At 38.2% G+C, this 17,077-nt stretch overlaps 1 protein-coding gene across 2 annotated transcripts in view; it reads left to right on the top strand.

Annotated features, from left to right (window-relative positions):
• Nucleotides 1-17,077, top strand: part of LOC140228638 (lysosomal acid phosphatase-like) — a 135,391-nt gene that overhangs the window by 31,591 nt on the left and 86,723 nt on the right. For both annotated transcript variants that reach the window (XM_072308887.1, XM_072308886.1), the window contains exon 4: nucleotides 12,492-12,590. In XM_072308887.1, the coding sequence (XP_072164988.1) occupies nucleotides 12,492-12,590 (99 nt within the window). The remainder of the gene's footprint in view (nucleotides 1-12,491; nucleotides 12,591-17,077) is intronic.

Below are 17,077 nucleotides of genomic sequence, written 5' to 3'. Positions count from 1 at the left end.
TTCTTGTTATACTGTAACAGGATTTGATTTGATTTGATTTGATTTCTCTGTATGCCATTTTTTTTTCAAATACATCAACTTTCTGCAATTTCATTAACAAAGTACAAAATACCGGTAGTATACTTTCAACAATTGTCATCATTTTCATCAATTATACAATACATCTGTAGTATAATTACATGAGTAACATCTTAATAATTTGCATACAGAACGATTGCCAAGAATAAGCACAAAGCTTGACTGTTTAACAAATAACATTACAATGAAGAAAAACAAGAGGGTCCAACATGATGCTCGTGGAATAAGGGTTAGAAAGAGAGAGAGAGAGAGAGGGAGGGAGAAGAATGGAAGGGGAGAAGATGATAAAAAACCTCCCCATACTAGTCTCGCCAGATCAACTCGACATACCTATATACCTAGACACATACATACATGCACATTCTGTATTTATACTAATAAGTTACAGTGATGTATTCACATAATAAGTGTTTTTGTCATGTAAAAGTTACATTGAATGTGAAAGCAAGAGAAGGAGAAGAAGAAGACAAAAAGCAATCATCTATATACACAGAATAAATTTCTACGTGCCCTTTCAGGGCCTGACGTTATAGTAAACCATGCTTTGTCCGACAAAACATGAATAATGAACAACAGAGAAGGAATAAATCTCAGTGGATCAGAGGAGCACAGTATACTGCAGGTGTATCCGCACGTGCAGAGACTCAGAAAGAAATAAACATAATCGAAACAACAATGAACAAAGAATGAGTCACTAAAGTGTTTCTACAGAAAGTATCACTGGTACTGTGAAATCAACATTTTCTTTACTGCTTTTTTAAATGAATAAAATAATCTTGATGTTACGTAACTCAAGTGGAAGATTATACCAAATATCTGGGCCAGCATGTCTTACGGATTTGTGTGCTACGAGCGTTTTGGGGTTATTCAAGTGTACATCCAATGCTTGCCTTGTTGAATAGGAATGTATTTCTGAGTTCAGCTGGAACATATCGATAAATGAAGAAGGTAATAAATCGGTATTAAAGTGGAACATCAAAGTGCATTTTGTAAAGTGTGGATGTCGTTTACCTTTAAGATCTTTAAGATCTTAAGATACTGAGTTTGCCCATATCATATTACAATAAGAAATGTATGCAAATTCATTAAATTCTTCCGTCGAGATGTTTTCATTGCAACTGATTGACAAATTGCCCTACATTGACGTAAATAAGCACTGAATTGATCAGTGTTTTAGTAGTAGCCATGATAAAAAATCATGGGCATACATACTCGAGCAGGATTCAAACCTACGACCTCCTGATCACCGGACAGGCGTCAACTCCACTAGACCACCGAGCTTTCGCCCGACAGCAAGTGTTGGTTCTAATCCTTATAGCATGCAGCGGGTACTGCTTTGTTATTCAAATTCATGAAATTCTTCCGCCGAGATGTTTTCATTGCAATTGATTGACAAATTGCCCTACATCAACGTAAACACAGCTACTCTATTTCTCTTGTTTTGTATTGGAGTTTGGAGGTTGGGTTTGCTTCATTAATTTTGTCACACGTTATGTTGTAAATTGCCCCTTGAAACAGTACCCTGCTTGCCACCTTTCGTTTTCTCTTTCCTTTTCTCTTCATTGTCCCCGCCGAACGAGTTCGAGCAGGGGACTATGAAACGGGCTCCGTACATGTGTGTGTCCGTGTGTCCGTCCGTCCGTCCGTCCGTGTGTCCGTCCGTGCGTGCGTCCGTGTGTGATCAAAATCTTCAATTTGCTACTTCTCTGTCATTTATGAGCCAATTTTGATTCTGTTTGCTTTATATGATAGCACTACATGGGAGCTTTGAAACTTCTACACAGAATTTCAGTCGTGACCTTTGACCTTGACCTTTGACCTATATTGTACATTTTGCTACAAAATACTACTCCTTCGCCATTTCTAACCGGATTTCGATTCCGTTTGCTTTATATGATGGCACTAGGTGAGGGCTTCAAAACTTGTACACAGAATTTTGACCTTTGATTTCTTTGACCTTTGACCTTGATTTGTGACCTGTATTGTACATTTTGCTACAAAATGCTACTCCTCCATTTCTAACCCGATTTCAATTCCGTTTGCTTTATGTGAGCGCACTAGGTGAGGGCTTCAAAACTTCTACAAAGAATTTTGACCTTTGACTTCTTTGACCTTTGACCTTGATTTCTTGACCTATATTGTACATTTTGCTACAAAATGCTACTCCTTCACCATTTCTAACCCGATTTCGATTCCGTTTGCTTTATGTGATGGCACTAGGTGAGGGCTTCAGCACTTCTACACAGAATTTTGACCTTTGACTTCTTTGACCTTTGATCTTGATTTTTTGACCCGTATTGTACACTTTGCTACAAAATGCTACTCCTTTGCCATTTCTAACCCGATTTCGATTCCGTTTGCTTTATGTGATGGCACTAGGTGAGGGCTTCAACACTTCTACACAGAATTTTGACCTTTGACTTCTTTGACCTTTGACCTTGATTTTTTGGCCTGTATTGTACACTTTGCTACAAAATGCTACTCCTTCACCATTTCTTACCCGATTTCAATTCTGTTTGATTTATGTGATGGCACTAGGTGAGGGCTTCTAAACTTCTACACAGAATTTTGACCTTTGACCTTTGACCTTAATTTTTGACCTACATTTTGTTGTACATTTTGCTACAAAATGCTACTCCTTCGCCATTTCTAACCCGATTTCGATTCCGTTTGCTTTATGTGATGGCACTAGGTGAGCGCTTCAAAACTTCTACACAGAATTTTGACCTTTGACTTCTTTGACCTTTGAACTTGATTTTTGACCTTTATTGTACATTTTGCTACAAAATGCTACTTCTGGCGGGGACATATATTACGCACCGCGTAATTTCTACTTTTCCTTGTTTGTTCTTGTTATAGGGCCCTACTGTAACAGGATAGGTATTAACGTGTACATTTACATAACTAGCAGGAATGGGAACTGAATTAATTAACTCTAGTCCAGGTGTATGGAGTCTCGCTCATCTCTTTGAAATTCCAGGTTGTTATTGTTTGACCCAATAACGGAGTTAAAGACAGGCAGGGAAGGAATGGCCTTGATATTGCTTTATATTATATGAGGAATTTTGTGCCACACCCTGCAAGTGTAGTGCATATGACGGGGTTCTCTGTCATTTATTTTCGTCATGGCTGTTTCACTAGTAGCCATAGGTGATACAGGGCTGCCAACACTGGAAACTAGTTGAGAGTGAGACTCCCATAGGCCAATGCTATAATTTAGGAGTCAAAATGAGTGAGATAAATAGAAATGCATGCAAATGAAATAAAGTTTTAGAGTGAGAAAGGACCAAAATGCGTGAGTCTCATGCTCAATGCGTGAGAGTTGGCAGCCCTGGTGATATGTATTGTTGGCATCTAGGACAATAGAACAGATCAGTATCAAACTAGAAAAACCCTAAGCAATGTTGTGAGCTTTCAATTTGTTGCATTATCTTTCTTCTTTAAAGTCAATCACTACTGATCGAATTACACAATATAATATTGCACGTTCCACTGGTAGTTTAGGAAAGGGAAGTTAATGCACGATGCAATCACATGTGCATGAGTGCTACCATTGATTTCAGAGACGTCATTGTGGTGTGGTACTGGTGGTGGTAAAGGAATCATTGCTTTTAAATTAATGAGATAATCATTTGCATCAAGACCGTATCCCCATCTAGAATATAATGCATGTTTGTGCGGGCGCTTTTGTTATCCTGACGTGGGCATTTTCTTTTTCTTTGTTTTTTTAATTCAAGAATGTTATATTTAAAGTTGTTTCTTTCCCCTAACATTTTTTTTTTAGCTCACCTGAGCCGAAGGCTCAAGTGAGCTCTTGCGATCACCCTTCGTCCGGCGTCCGGCGTCTGTCGTGCGTCGTGCGTAAACCTTTTACATTTCTTCTTGAGAACCCCATGACCGATTTTCACCAAGCTTGCCAGGTAGCATCCCTAGTGGGATAGGATCTCAATTGTGTAAAGGGAGTTCATGGTTCATGGTTAGCGCATGTCCCTACACCACAGACTTTCAAATAACAAGGAAAGGACCTGTGACAGAGCATTTTTTGTTGAAGCATGCCACCTTTGTAATCAGTGTCAATGAAATGCGTGTGCAGCTTTTGTTAAACATTATTGATGAATCACTTTCACCTGTGCGTTCTAACAAGGTGAAACACACAACTTAACATTCCAAATCCTCATTTACCTGAGGATTCTTTTCGTTTGAAAGTCAATGGCGAATACACAAACATTCTCATTTGACCTTTATTTTGCACATGCGCAAATCGCAACCGTGAACTCCCTTATTTGTTCAAATGGCCCACCTGGGGGCCCCAGGGGGGGCCCAAACCCCCTAAAATTAAGGAATCTTTAAAAATCTTCTCTAGAACCAGAAGTGATAGGGCTTAGTTAATACTATGAGTTAGTACATTGATGACTGTAGTTTCAAGTTTGTTCATGGGGGAATCAGGGATGCCTCCTCCCCCCCCCCCCCCCTTGGGACCCAAGCGAGGGGGGTTGGGAGGGGTCCTAATGGGGCCTAAATTGTATATTTTCAACTTCACTTTGAGATCCCCAAGTCTGATTTTCACCAAACTTGGTAGGTAGCATCCCTAGGGGGATAGCATCTCAATTTGTTCAAATGGGCACCATGGCCCACCTGGGGGCCCCCAGGGGGCCCAAACCCCCTAAAATTAAGGAATCTTTAAAAATCTTCTCTGAAACCAGAAGTGACAGGGCTTAGATAATACTGTGAGTTAGTACATTGATGACTGTAGTTTCAAGTTCGTTCATGGGATTGGCGGAATCAGGGGTGCCCCCCCCCTCCATTTGGGACCCAGGAGAGGGGATGGGGATGGGTCCTGATGGGACCTGAATTGTACATGTTCATCTTCTTTTTGAAAACCTCATGAATTTTGACCAAACTTAGCAGGTAGCATCCCTAGGGGGATAGAATCTCAATTCCTTCAAATGGGCACCATGTCCCTCTTGGGGGCCCCTAGGCCCCCCCCCCCCCCCCCCACATTAAGGAATATTTAAAATCTTCTGCTCTAGAACCAGAAATGATAAAGCAAAGTTAATACCATGAGTTTGTACATTGATGACTTAAGTTCCAAATTTGTTCATTGCAGATCCAGGGCTGCCTGCCCCCCCCCCCCCCCCCCATCCACCCTGGAGTTGAGGATGGGGGATCCATATATGCAGACCTAAGACCCCGTTTACAGTGCGGGGCCGGGCTCGGCCGCGGCTCAGCCGCGGCCTTTTGTACCTTTTATAAAGGTACAAAAAATTCGACTTTACTAACATATTATTGCAGCAATAAAATTTAAAGTCGCTATATTTCATTGTTTTCGTTGTTGATCACAGGTGACCGATATCTGATGACTCCCAGCGTATCACCTAACTCGTCTTTTACAGTGACAAGTTTCATGTCTTGTTTATTTTGCCATTGCTCTTAAAAATGCAGGGTAACCCTATGTTTTTATTGCATATTCCAAAAGCATATGAAATATTGATAACATTTCAAGTATCAATATTTCATTGATGAGAGCATGATGTCATCATATCGTCATCTGAAATCAAAAAAGTAGAATTACATTTCTTGATGTAGTGTTTGTGGCATTAATTTGCATATCTTGGTTATTTTTGCTCAATATTCCTTCAGATTCATATGTTGTACTTTGGAGTATTGTCTTTTGAGTCAGCATCATGATTGTTTTTCTATTTATCATCATTTAAAAAATCGTTAATGAATGCAAAGTATCAAAATTTGCAGAGTTTAGGTGTTATAATGAGAGGTGATTTTTTTTTCCATTCGTGCATTGACTTTACAACGTTCTGGAAGCTGTATATCATTTGATTTTGCTCTACATGTGTATTTCCTCTGAAAATTAAATATATGTCATAGCTGAGACAACATATTTTCATAATTGTGTATTTGAGTATTGATCAGATGCCCTTATCACGGTGAAAATTTCTATATCAAAGTAAATTTATGAATGGAATCAAGACGAAGAATTTCATATTCCTCAACCCTATTTATTAAGCTTACGTTTCACAGCACTGAGTGGGAATGTGTGGCTCATTTGGTTAGCGCGCTGCGTGCTGTATATGATACTATACCAGAGGACCCAGGTTCGAATCCCACAGGGCACTATTATTGCATTTTTTTCTTTTTTTTCCCTTTTTGTCTCTTTTTTATGCCTCCGCTACGAAGTGGTGCCGGAGGCATTATGTTTTCAGGTTGTCCGTCCGTCTGTCCTTTGAATTTTGTGGCAAGTGTAACTAAAAAACCTTTAGAAGTATCCTAATGAAACTTGTCATGTATGTGTATTAGGGGGTGAAGTTGTGTCTATCAACTTTTGGGAGCACATGCTCAAGGTCAAAGGTCAAAAGTTCAAGGTCAAATACATAAAATTTCACTATTTCCTCCATATCTATGCATTGCCTGAAGATATTTTCTTGAAACTTTGTGTATACATGTATTACCCAATTAAGATTCTCTGGTGAAAGTTTGGGGTCATGAGGTCAAAGGTCAAAAGGTCAAGTAAAAATATTAAAATTTCACTTTTTTCTCTGTACCTTAGAAATTGTTCAAGGTATCTTCATGGAACATAGTATATATACATGTACTGACTGGCAGTGATTATCTAGAGAATTTAGGGTTCATGGGGTCAAAGGTCAGGGGTCAAAGGTCAAGGGCAACACTTCAAAATTTTACTTTTCCCTCATATTTATGCAATGCCAGCAGGATTATTTTTTTTACACTTGGTGTATGCATGTATAACCCAATAGAGATTCTCTGTTAAGTTTCTTTTCTTTTTTTTTGTGCCTCAAAGGTCAAAAGGTCAAAGATCAAGTGAAAGTGCTGAACTAACTGTTTCCACCATAATACTATCTAGGAAATGGTTCAAGTTATCTTGAAACTTACTACATATTTATGCATGTTCTGTCTGACAGTGATTACCTTAATATGAATTTTAGGGTCAAAGGCCAGATGAAAATGGCAACAATTTACTATTCAATACAGAAATTGCACTTTTTCTCCATACCTTGAAAATTACTCAGTGCATAAACTTATGAATGAATCAAAGTCAAGTTAAAGTTCTTAAATCTCCAAATACATTGCTCTCATATTCATCTAATTAAACCTAGGTTAAGGAAGGTGAGCATATAACACATTTGTGACAAACTTGTCATTTTAATATTTTGCCAATTTTGTGAAAATGTAATCACACATTGTCCACATGTACTATAGACCTATTAGGAGAACCATGCATTATGGCGGAGGCATACCAGTCGCCGTAGCGACATTTCTAGTTTTTCTTGCAGTTCAGCTTCACTCTAATGTCATTTATCTTGAAATTAATTCATCAAGTATACATATTACCCCCCCCCCCAAACACACACACACATGCAATTTCCCTTTGTTGTCGAGCCCACCGGAGGTGAAGGGGGACTAATACCCCCGTCACACTTATTCGGAATCAGCACGAATCAAGCAGAACCAACCGGAATTAAAGATTTTCCAAATTCGTGCCACATTCGGGAGAAAAATTCAAATTCTAACAGTTTGGTAGGGAATGCTGTCCGAATACTTGGAATGGACTTCGAATCCTTCTCGAATCATTCTTGCACATTCCGAATGAATTAGCTCTCGAATGCTGCTTGAATGTACTTGGAACGCTGTAGGAATATTCAGAATACTTTTAGAATGGGGTCAGAGTCTTTAGAAAGCACTTTGAATGCCGCACCAGGGCGGTTCGATTGCTGACCGAAGTCTGATGGTCGGAAAGCATCTCGCATGCCGTACAAACTCATTTTGAATGCGGTCCAGGAATGGCTACCAAATATACTTTGAATGTTCACAAATTCAAACAGAATGCAGCCCGAAAATTTGGAATGCACTTAAAATGTACTTTAATAGAATGCAACATGAATGTCCCGTGTGTGTCAAGAATGCCGCCAGAATGGTCTCCGATTGCGTATAAAATGGTGATTTTCACCAGTCTCAACACGATCATCCTTGGACCATATTGCTTTGCTAGAGATTGCTGTCCTCCAGCAAGAGCTTCTTGAAAGAGAGTGTCTAGGCTAGTTACCCCCTGGCAATTACCCCAGACCCTTCCCGTGACCCTAACCCTACTTCTTATCCTGAACCTAGTCCTAACCCTAACCCAAACTCTAACCCTAAAGCTAGAAACCCTAATCGTAATCTTTACTCTAACCTTTTCACTAACCAGTATTTAACTGGGGGTGATTGTATGAGCATTTGAGCATGTGAGATATTTTGGCAGAATTTGAGGTGCAACACCGTTCTGATTCCCCCTCAAATGAGATCAGATTGTTTCAAATGCTGTTAGAATGCCGTCAAAATATTTAGAATGCCGTAGGAATATTTAGAATGCAATCAGAGTCCAGTTAGAATACCCTTTGAATAAAAATCGATATTTCTCCACTTCGAATGCTGCTCGAATGTTTTAAGTGTGCTTAAAACATTCGGGCTGGCCACAAGAATGGGCCCGAATGTTTGGAATGCACTCAGAATATCATCAGAATTTTTAGAATGCACTTCAAATATGCAGGAAGGCAGGAAGAATTTTCATTCCAATGGCATTCCGGCTCATTCTGCCTCTAGTATGATGGGGGTATGAGGGATCGCCTGCGGCATCTGTCCATCCATCGATCGTCCGTTGTCTGTCCATAATGCTACAAAAACTTGATAACTCTCTACTGAGGACTTCAATTTCAATCAAACTTGGAGGGAAGAGTGGTTGTATAAAGTTACACATTTTACCAAACATGAAGGCCATCTCTCAAGGTCAAAGGTCACAGGCAACATACAGTTAGGGCCCAATGTTCAGTTTTTACGGCGCATTTCGATTATGGCTCATAACTTTTGATGTACCGTATGAACTCATTGGATATTTTTTATCACCAAATTACAATTCAACTAGCTAAACATCGACAATCAAACAGAGCTGTAAGTAGTTCTGGTATAGCGCCAACTGAGGTAAACTTGCAGTGTATACTTATGATGGATGTCTCGTCAGTAATTCACATCCATTTAATGCACACCTAAGCAAACCATTCAAAGTGTCTTTGTTATGAATCTAAGGGTATTGTAATGTTGCTTCACGACTGTTGTCAAATGACCCTGAAAATAATATTGTAGCACACACACACACACACACACACACACATTTCATGAACTGTCACACTTGTAAATTTTACTTCTGGAGTCTCCGAAAGAGACTACATTGAGAGACCCGCTTTGCGCACGCGCAGTCATATCGCTTTTCTACGCACGAGTATTCGAACGTAGTTCCCTTATCGCAGTCGAAAATTCTGATCTTTTATTGCATTTCGCGGTACTCACACATTTCATGAACTGTCACACTTGTAAATTTTATGTGCGAATTTTATAAGAAATTTAAGCAGAAAATAAGGGAAAGAGGGGAAATAGCTGTCATTATGTAGTTGATGAAAGCACTTTGTACATTAGTTGCTTCTCTGACATTAAGTTGATGGTTTTTAAATTGAAATACTGAGCTCGAAATCGTTTCTATGTACAAAAAGTCCATGCTGAAACACTGGTATCACATTATGTTGATATACGTGCATAATTTCATATCATTTTACCTTTAGGCTTGTATTGGTGTAAGAGCTCTCTCAACTGTTCATAATATACAATGACAACAGGATTAGACATAGCCATCCTGGTTATGCAAATAAGGGTCAAAGTTCATATTTGAAAAGGCCAATATGTTAAAATCAAGATGACCTTTGAAACACATTATTGTCATGTGTCAATTTGTTCGTGTCGTAGACCTCTTGGTAAATACACTGTACTCAATTTGCCTGTAGATTGACTTATTCACACAAGCAGACACACACACACAGAATTTCCATTTGGTTTGCATTACAGTGAAACCCCGTTATAACGAGTTCGGTTATAACGAGGAACCGCTTATAACGAGGTGATCGCGTTGGTCCTGTTTTCCTTTGCGTGTAAACATATGGCAGAACGAATCGGTTATAACGAGTTCGGTTATAACGAGATTCCGGTTATAACGAGGACAATTTCGGTGCATCATGATAAAGAAAAACATAAGCAATTTGATCGGATATAACGAGGTTCCATTTCTTGACTAAATTGCTGCTTTCAAACACGCGACAAACGAAACACTGAAAACCGAATTCACGCTATCCACGTCTTTTTTCCGTTTTGCAGAGAACCGTTCCTTCCATGTTTTCTTCTAAATCACGCGATAAGACATAGGAATGCCTTCCTATGTTCCTACTGAATCATTAAACATATCATTCGATTGTCTTTTTCGCGAGATACGCGTGCGTGATATTAGGGAAGACCACAGCGCAATGAGAGAAAAAAAAAAGATAACACATTCAAAAACTTTTCATGTAGCGACACTTGTGGCCAAAAATGGACAATTGGAATGCGTGTACAACTCATCATTATATCCTTTCCATTTTTAGTTCCAACTTCCAGTTCTTTTGCTAGTTAGCAAATATGATTGTGGATGAATAAAGCCTAAATAATTAATGAAATGATCGCGATCCCGCCGGATGACAGTAGCGTAGAAATAGTTGAATAACGCATGTTAACCTACTTGATCGGTGTTCAGAAAAAGAAACAAACGCATTTATTAATTTGAATAGATCGGGATTTGTTCATTATCATTTAACAAATGATAATTTGAATATGAGTGTGTATGATTAAAGCCGAAATGATTAATGAAATCATAGCGATCTCGCCGGGGGACAGTAGCGTAAAAATAGTTGAATAACGCATGTCACTATACTTAATCGGTGTTCGGAAAAAGAAACAAACGTATTTAACAGTTCAAGAATGTACAGAACGCGAAGAGATTTTCGAAAGAAAATAAAGAATTCAGTTTTAATCCCTTCAGACGCCACTATCATACATTGTATAAAATTATGGCCGAAATGATTCATGAATTATCGAATTCCCGCCTGGCACCAACAGCGTAAAATACCTCGCAAGTTAACGGTAAACAACGCGTGTATGCTTTACTCTGAAATTATCGCGATCTCGGCAGGTAACAGTAGCGTAAAAAATAGTTGAATAACGCATGTTAACCTAAATCAGAAAAAGAAATAAACGCATTTATTAGTTTGAATAGATCTGGGTTTGTTCATTATCACGATTTTAACGCTGCATTTCACAATGAAAATTTTTCTTTCTTTCAGAATGGTCTATGAGGTATAAATTTGCGTAAAAAGAATCACAACGTAACTTTCCACATTCAATCCTGTCGCATATTTTTCAAGAACGGATGTACAAAACGCGAAGAGATTTTCGGAATAAAATAAAGAACGCATTTTTAATCCCTTCGAGCGCATTTCACAATGAAGATTTTTCTTTCTTTCAGAATGGTCTATGAGGTATAGATTTGCGTAAAAAGGATCACAACGTAACCTTCCACATTCAATCCTGTCGCATATTTTTCAAGAACGGATGTACAAATCGCGAAGAGATTTTCGGAAGAAAATAGAGAACGCATTTTTAATCCCTTCGAGTGCAACAATCATATATATTGTAAAAGATTACAGCCGAAATGATTCATGAAATCATCGCATTCCCGCTGGGCACCAACAGTGTAAAAATACCTCGCAAGTTACGTAAACAGCGCCAGTATTTGCGCTAGTTTTAGAAAAAATTAACAAACAAGAATTACAATGAAAAATTAACTTATCTTAACCCCTACTTTTTCATCTAATTCACAAATAATTTCCCTTTATTATCTCAGTACTAATGATCCATAATCGTGTAATAACAACGCAAAGGATGTTCTTATGATCTTAAGTTTCATTGATGGATATATGATGTCGTGCAATGTTTTTCTTTGTTTTTGATGCGTACGGTGATAACGAGGTACCGGTTATAACGAGGTAATATCGCCGGTCCCACGGACCTCGTTATAACGGGGTTTCACTGTATACCGAAACAATTTGATCTGAATTATGTAGAATCAAAGAACACAACTTCATGAATGTATGAATGTATCTCAAAATAACTTCAAGTCACTATATATTACATCCTTTTTTTTTTTGTCGATCATAGGTGACCGATATCTGATGACCCCCCAGCGTATCACCTAACTCGTCTTTAAGTGACGAGTTTCATATCTCATTATAGTAATTGATTTCTCATAGCTGATTTCATCTTAAGAAGAGCAGAACACATTGATTTGAATGGGAAAAAATTTGGATATCAAGAAGTTTCCTCATGATATCTGATATTTTGTGATATCTATTCAGTGTTTGTGATCTGCAGTGTCCCCAGTTAGTAATGCGGGTTTATGTTGTGATGAAGGCCAGCATTTCCAAGGAAACCTGCACATAGCCACAATACTTTATTACTATGTATGTTTTTATATCTTCTTTATTGTCCAGCTGTTACGAACTTCTGGAACAAAGTGTCCCTATTACGATGAGCTCTACCAGAAAGAACTGGAAGGAGAATATGCCAATCAGCTGAATGAGCAAAACAAGGTAAAATTTATCTATGTCACTAATAGTCTGGGTGCTGAAGCAAGATTTTGGTCATAACCTCGTTTTATTATCCACCCATTGTTTTTATGCCTCCGCCACGACGTGGTGCCGGAGGCATTATGTTTTCGGGTTGTCCGTCCGTCCTTCTGTCCGTCCGTCCTTCTGTCCATCCTTCCGTCTGTAATCAATTTTGTGGACAGCATAACTAAAAACTGTCTGAGGTATCATAATGAAACTTGGCATGTATATATGAGTAGGTGAAGTTGTGCCTATCAACTTTTTTTTGTGTGCACATGGTCAAGGTCAAAAGGTCAAGGTCAAATGCTCGAAATTTCACTATTTCCCCCATATCCATGCAATGCTTGTAGGTATTTTCTTGAAACTTTGTGTATATATGAACTACCAAATAAAGATTCTCCAGAGAGAGTTTTGGGTCACAAGGTCAAAGGTCAAGTCAAAAGGTTGAAATTTCATGTTTTTCTCCATATCTCGCAAATGGTTCAAGGTATCTTCGTGGAACTTAGTATATGTATGTACCGACAGGCAGTGATTATCTCTGGAAGTTGGGGGTCATGGATCAAAGGTCAGGGGGGTCAAAGTTCAAGGTCAACTCCTCAAAATGTCACTACTTCCCTCATATTTATGCATGCCTGAAGGATTTTTCATGAAACTTGATATATATGCATGTATTACCCAATATTTATTCTGTGGGAAGTTTCTTGCCAAAAGGTCAAAGGTCAAAAGGTCAAAGGTCAAGTGAAAGTGCTAAATTGCACTTCTTCCTCCATATCTCGAAAGTAACTCAAGGTATCATCATGAAACTTACATACATGTATTTGAATGCATGTTCTACCTAACAGTGATTCTCTTTGGAACTTTGAGGTCAAAGGTCAAAGGCCAGGTTTAGATAATAATATTTTACCATTTAATGCATAAACTTATAAAAGGGTCAAAACTCAAGTAAAAAATCCTCAATTCCCCAAATACCTGCACTCTGACATTTTAATCATTCATCCAATTAAACCTAGTTCAAGGAAAGTGAACATTCAGCACATTTGTGGCAAATCTGTCATTTTATTATTTTGCCAGTTATGTGAAACTGTCATCACACATTGTCAAGACATTGTACTATAGACCTATTAGGAGAACCATGCATTATGGCGGAGGCATACCAGTCGCCGTAGCGACATTTCTAGTTTAATGTTTTTTCTCCCTTTTGGAGGGTACTGAATCCAAATCTGGATGATGCAACTCCTGCATCCTTGAGCATTTTGAGATATTTAAGATGGCTGCCAAAATAGCTGCCAAAATCTGAAATTTCTATTTCTTTATGCAAAGTGAAGAATTGCACATTAAGTGAAGTTTTCAAGGGTGTTGATTCCATATCTGGATGATGCAACTTTTGCATTCTTGAGGATTCTGAGATATTCAAGATGGCAACCAAAAATTTAAATTCATTTATATGTCCTGTGAGATGATAAAAAGTTAAACAGATTTAATCAAATATTTCAAAGGTGCTGAATCAAAATATGGATATGGCAAGCTTTGTGTCCCTGAGGGTTTTGAGATATTCACAATGGTCGCCAAACATTAAATTTTTAATGTAAGTGTTTCCTTATCAAATGTGAATGATTGGAAATAAACTAATGGTTTTACCGTATTTTAGGGTGCCGAGTCCAAATTTGGTTGATGCAACTTTTGCATCAATGAGGATTTTTTTTTTTTTAAATCCAAGATGGCCGCTTAAAATTCAAATTCAGATTCAAATATTCTTTATAAATGGTGAATACATGTAAATCAATATAAAAATAATCCTGTTACCGTTTTCGAGGATGCTGAATCTGAATCCAGTTGATCCAACTCTTGAATCCTTGAGGGTTTGAGATATTAAGGATTTTTGATGTCCATCTTGGCAGACATCTTGCACAGATCTCAAAAACTCTATGATGCAAGAGGTCCATCAACCAGGTATTCAGCACCCTCAAAAAATGGTAAAACCAGCAATCTATTTCCAAGTTATTCACATTCTATACAATTTCAATTTTGGGTGGCCATTTTGGATATCTCAAAAACCTCAGGCACGCAGGATTTGTTTCAACCAGATTGTGATTTAGCACCCCCAAATTAGGTTAAAATCAATTACACAATTATTAATTTGTCACCACTTATAAGGAAATATATTGAAATTTCAATTTTTGGCAGCCATCTTGAATATCTCAAAATCCTCAAGGATGCAAAAGTATCATCCAAATTCAGATTCACCACCCTTTACATAAGGTAAAACTTCAGTTTGGTTTTCAGTTTTCCTGAGAAAATGTATATGGGAATTTCAGATTATCGCGGCCATTTTGGTGGCGATTTGGAATACTGTAAAACACGATATTTTTGCGGCATGAAATTTGTGTGAATTGGAGCCGACAGCCTTGTACATGGCATGAAATTTTTGCGAGTTGCCTCTAACATTCAATGCATATTGTGTAAACAAGAAATTTCACATGCATTCAGGGTTCTCGCCAGGAATTTCTTCAGGCTTGTCGGCAGTTATACGTGCTGTTCTGGGGGTGGGTACTCAAAGCGCGGAAGGCTTCGCTAATGCTCAATACAACACAGATAAATCGCTGCAAAAATGCCACTAAATGCGACATTTTCACGGAGATGTAATGAACGTTGTGAGGGGCACATTCTCACAGAAACAATGCAGAAACTCCATACCTTTTGTTGGCGGCAGTTCCTAAATAATAAATGAAAGAGAAGTAGGTGCCGATGGTGAAGGTTCCGATTTCTTTTAGGCCTTTCCTGTTTCACTGTTGCAATAATTAGCCGTCTCTGCATCGCAACAACGCGCGCCGTGTACTAACTATACCCGTAGTGTTTTTGCTTTCTCGCCGTCTGCTCGACCACGTGGTAGGCCTACTGCATGCAGATGCGAGAGAAGCGATCGAGAACTTTCGGGACACTTGCACTTTCCTTTCTGGGTATACTGCGGTAGTTTGGCCGTGACATCAAAGAGATATCATACAAAAATGTAATGATGGTCATTATTCCGAAGGTTTGTTTAATCATAAAATGAAACGATTCATTACTGAGTACTTCAAAGGTTTGTAATCGAAAACAACAACAACACCATAGGTCGGTACTACAGATGAATGTTCAAAATAAACAAAACTGATTTCGTTCGAAGATTAACAAACATTTTTTTTCTTTATTATTTTCCGATCAACGAACCATCAGAAAGGAATCTATCATCTATCATCGTTATTGTTTCGGAATAACAAACCTTCAGAGTAAGAAAACACCGTTTTGTGGCCGTTGTATTCCGAAATTATACTGGCAGAACGTTCGAAATAACAAAACTGATTTCGTTTGGATATAAACAAATATTTCTCCTTTATCATTTTTCGATTAACGATCATTCAGAATTAAGAATGTAGAGTGTTATTTTACCATTATCCTTTCGGAGTAACGAACCCTTAGAGTAAAAAAACTGTAACCGTTTTGGGGCCGTCGTTTTATTCCGAAATTATACTGGCAGAATGCCCAAGTTCGAAATAACAAAACTGATTTCGTTTGGAAGTAAATGAACATTTCTTCTTTATCGTTTTCCTATTAACGATCGTTCAGAATTAAGAATCTAAAGTATTTTATCATCATTATTCTTCGGAGTAACGAACCTTCAGAGTAAAAGAAAACTGTAAACGTTTTGGGGTCGTAGTTTTATTCCGAAATTTCACTGGCAGAAACGTTCGAAATAACAAAACTGATTTCGTTGTGAAATGAGCGGACATTTTTTCTTAATCATTTTTGGATAAACGAACCTTCAGAATAAAGAATCTAGCATTATTTTATCATTAATCTGCCGGAGTAAGAACCCTCAGAGTAAGAAAACTGCAACTGTTTTTGGGCAGTCGTTTTATTCCGAAATTTCACTGGCAAAACGTTCGAAATGACGCACTGATTTCGTTTTGAAATTTACGGACATTTTTCTGTATTTAATTTTCGGTTAACAAACCTTCAAAATAAAGAATCTGCAATTTATTATTTTATCATTACTATTTCTGTCGGAGTAACAGACCCTTCGAGTACGAAAACACGCTGTTTTGTGCCGTCGTTTTATTCCGAAATTTCACTGGCAGAACGTTCGAAATAACAAAACTGATTTCATTGTGAAATGAATGGACATTTTTTCTTAATCATTTTTGTCTTGCCCACCGGAGGTGAAGGTGAGACTAAGGGATCCAAATGGCGTCCGTCCGTCGTCCGTCACAAATGTTAAAGTTTACCTGCAAGACTCTCTTATGATCCATAACTTGGCAACTGTTACAGCAATGGCAGCCACACTTGGGTGATAGACGCACTAGGGGTATCTTCATGTTATGGTGTTGTCGGAGGCAATGTGATGATGTCAAAGGTCATTTGAGGTCATATATTAAAGAGAATGTGCAAGACTCTCTTTTCTATGTTAAAGTTTACCTGCAAGACTCTCTTTT

The sequence above is a fragment of the Diadema setosum genome, chromosome 5, assembly GCF_964275005.1.
Source record: "Diadema setosum chromosome 5, eeDiaSeto1, whole genome shotgun sequence".
NCBI lineage: Eukaryota > Metazoa > Echinodermata > Echinoidea > Diadematoida > Diadematidae > Diadema > Diadema setosum.
Note: the sequence above shows the minus strand (reverse complement) of the source record. Positions and strands in the feature narration are given on the sequence as shown.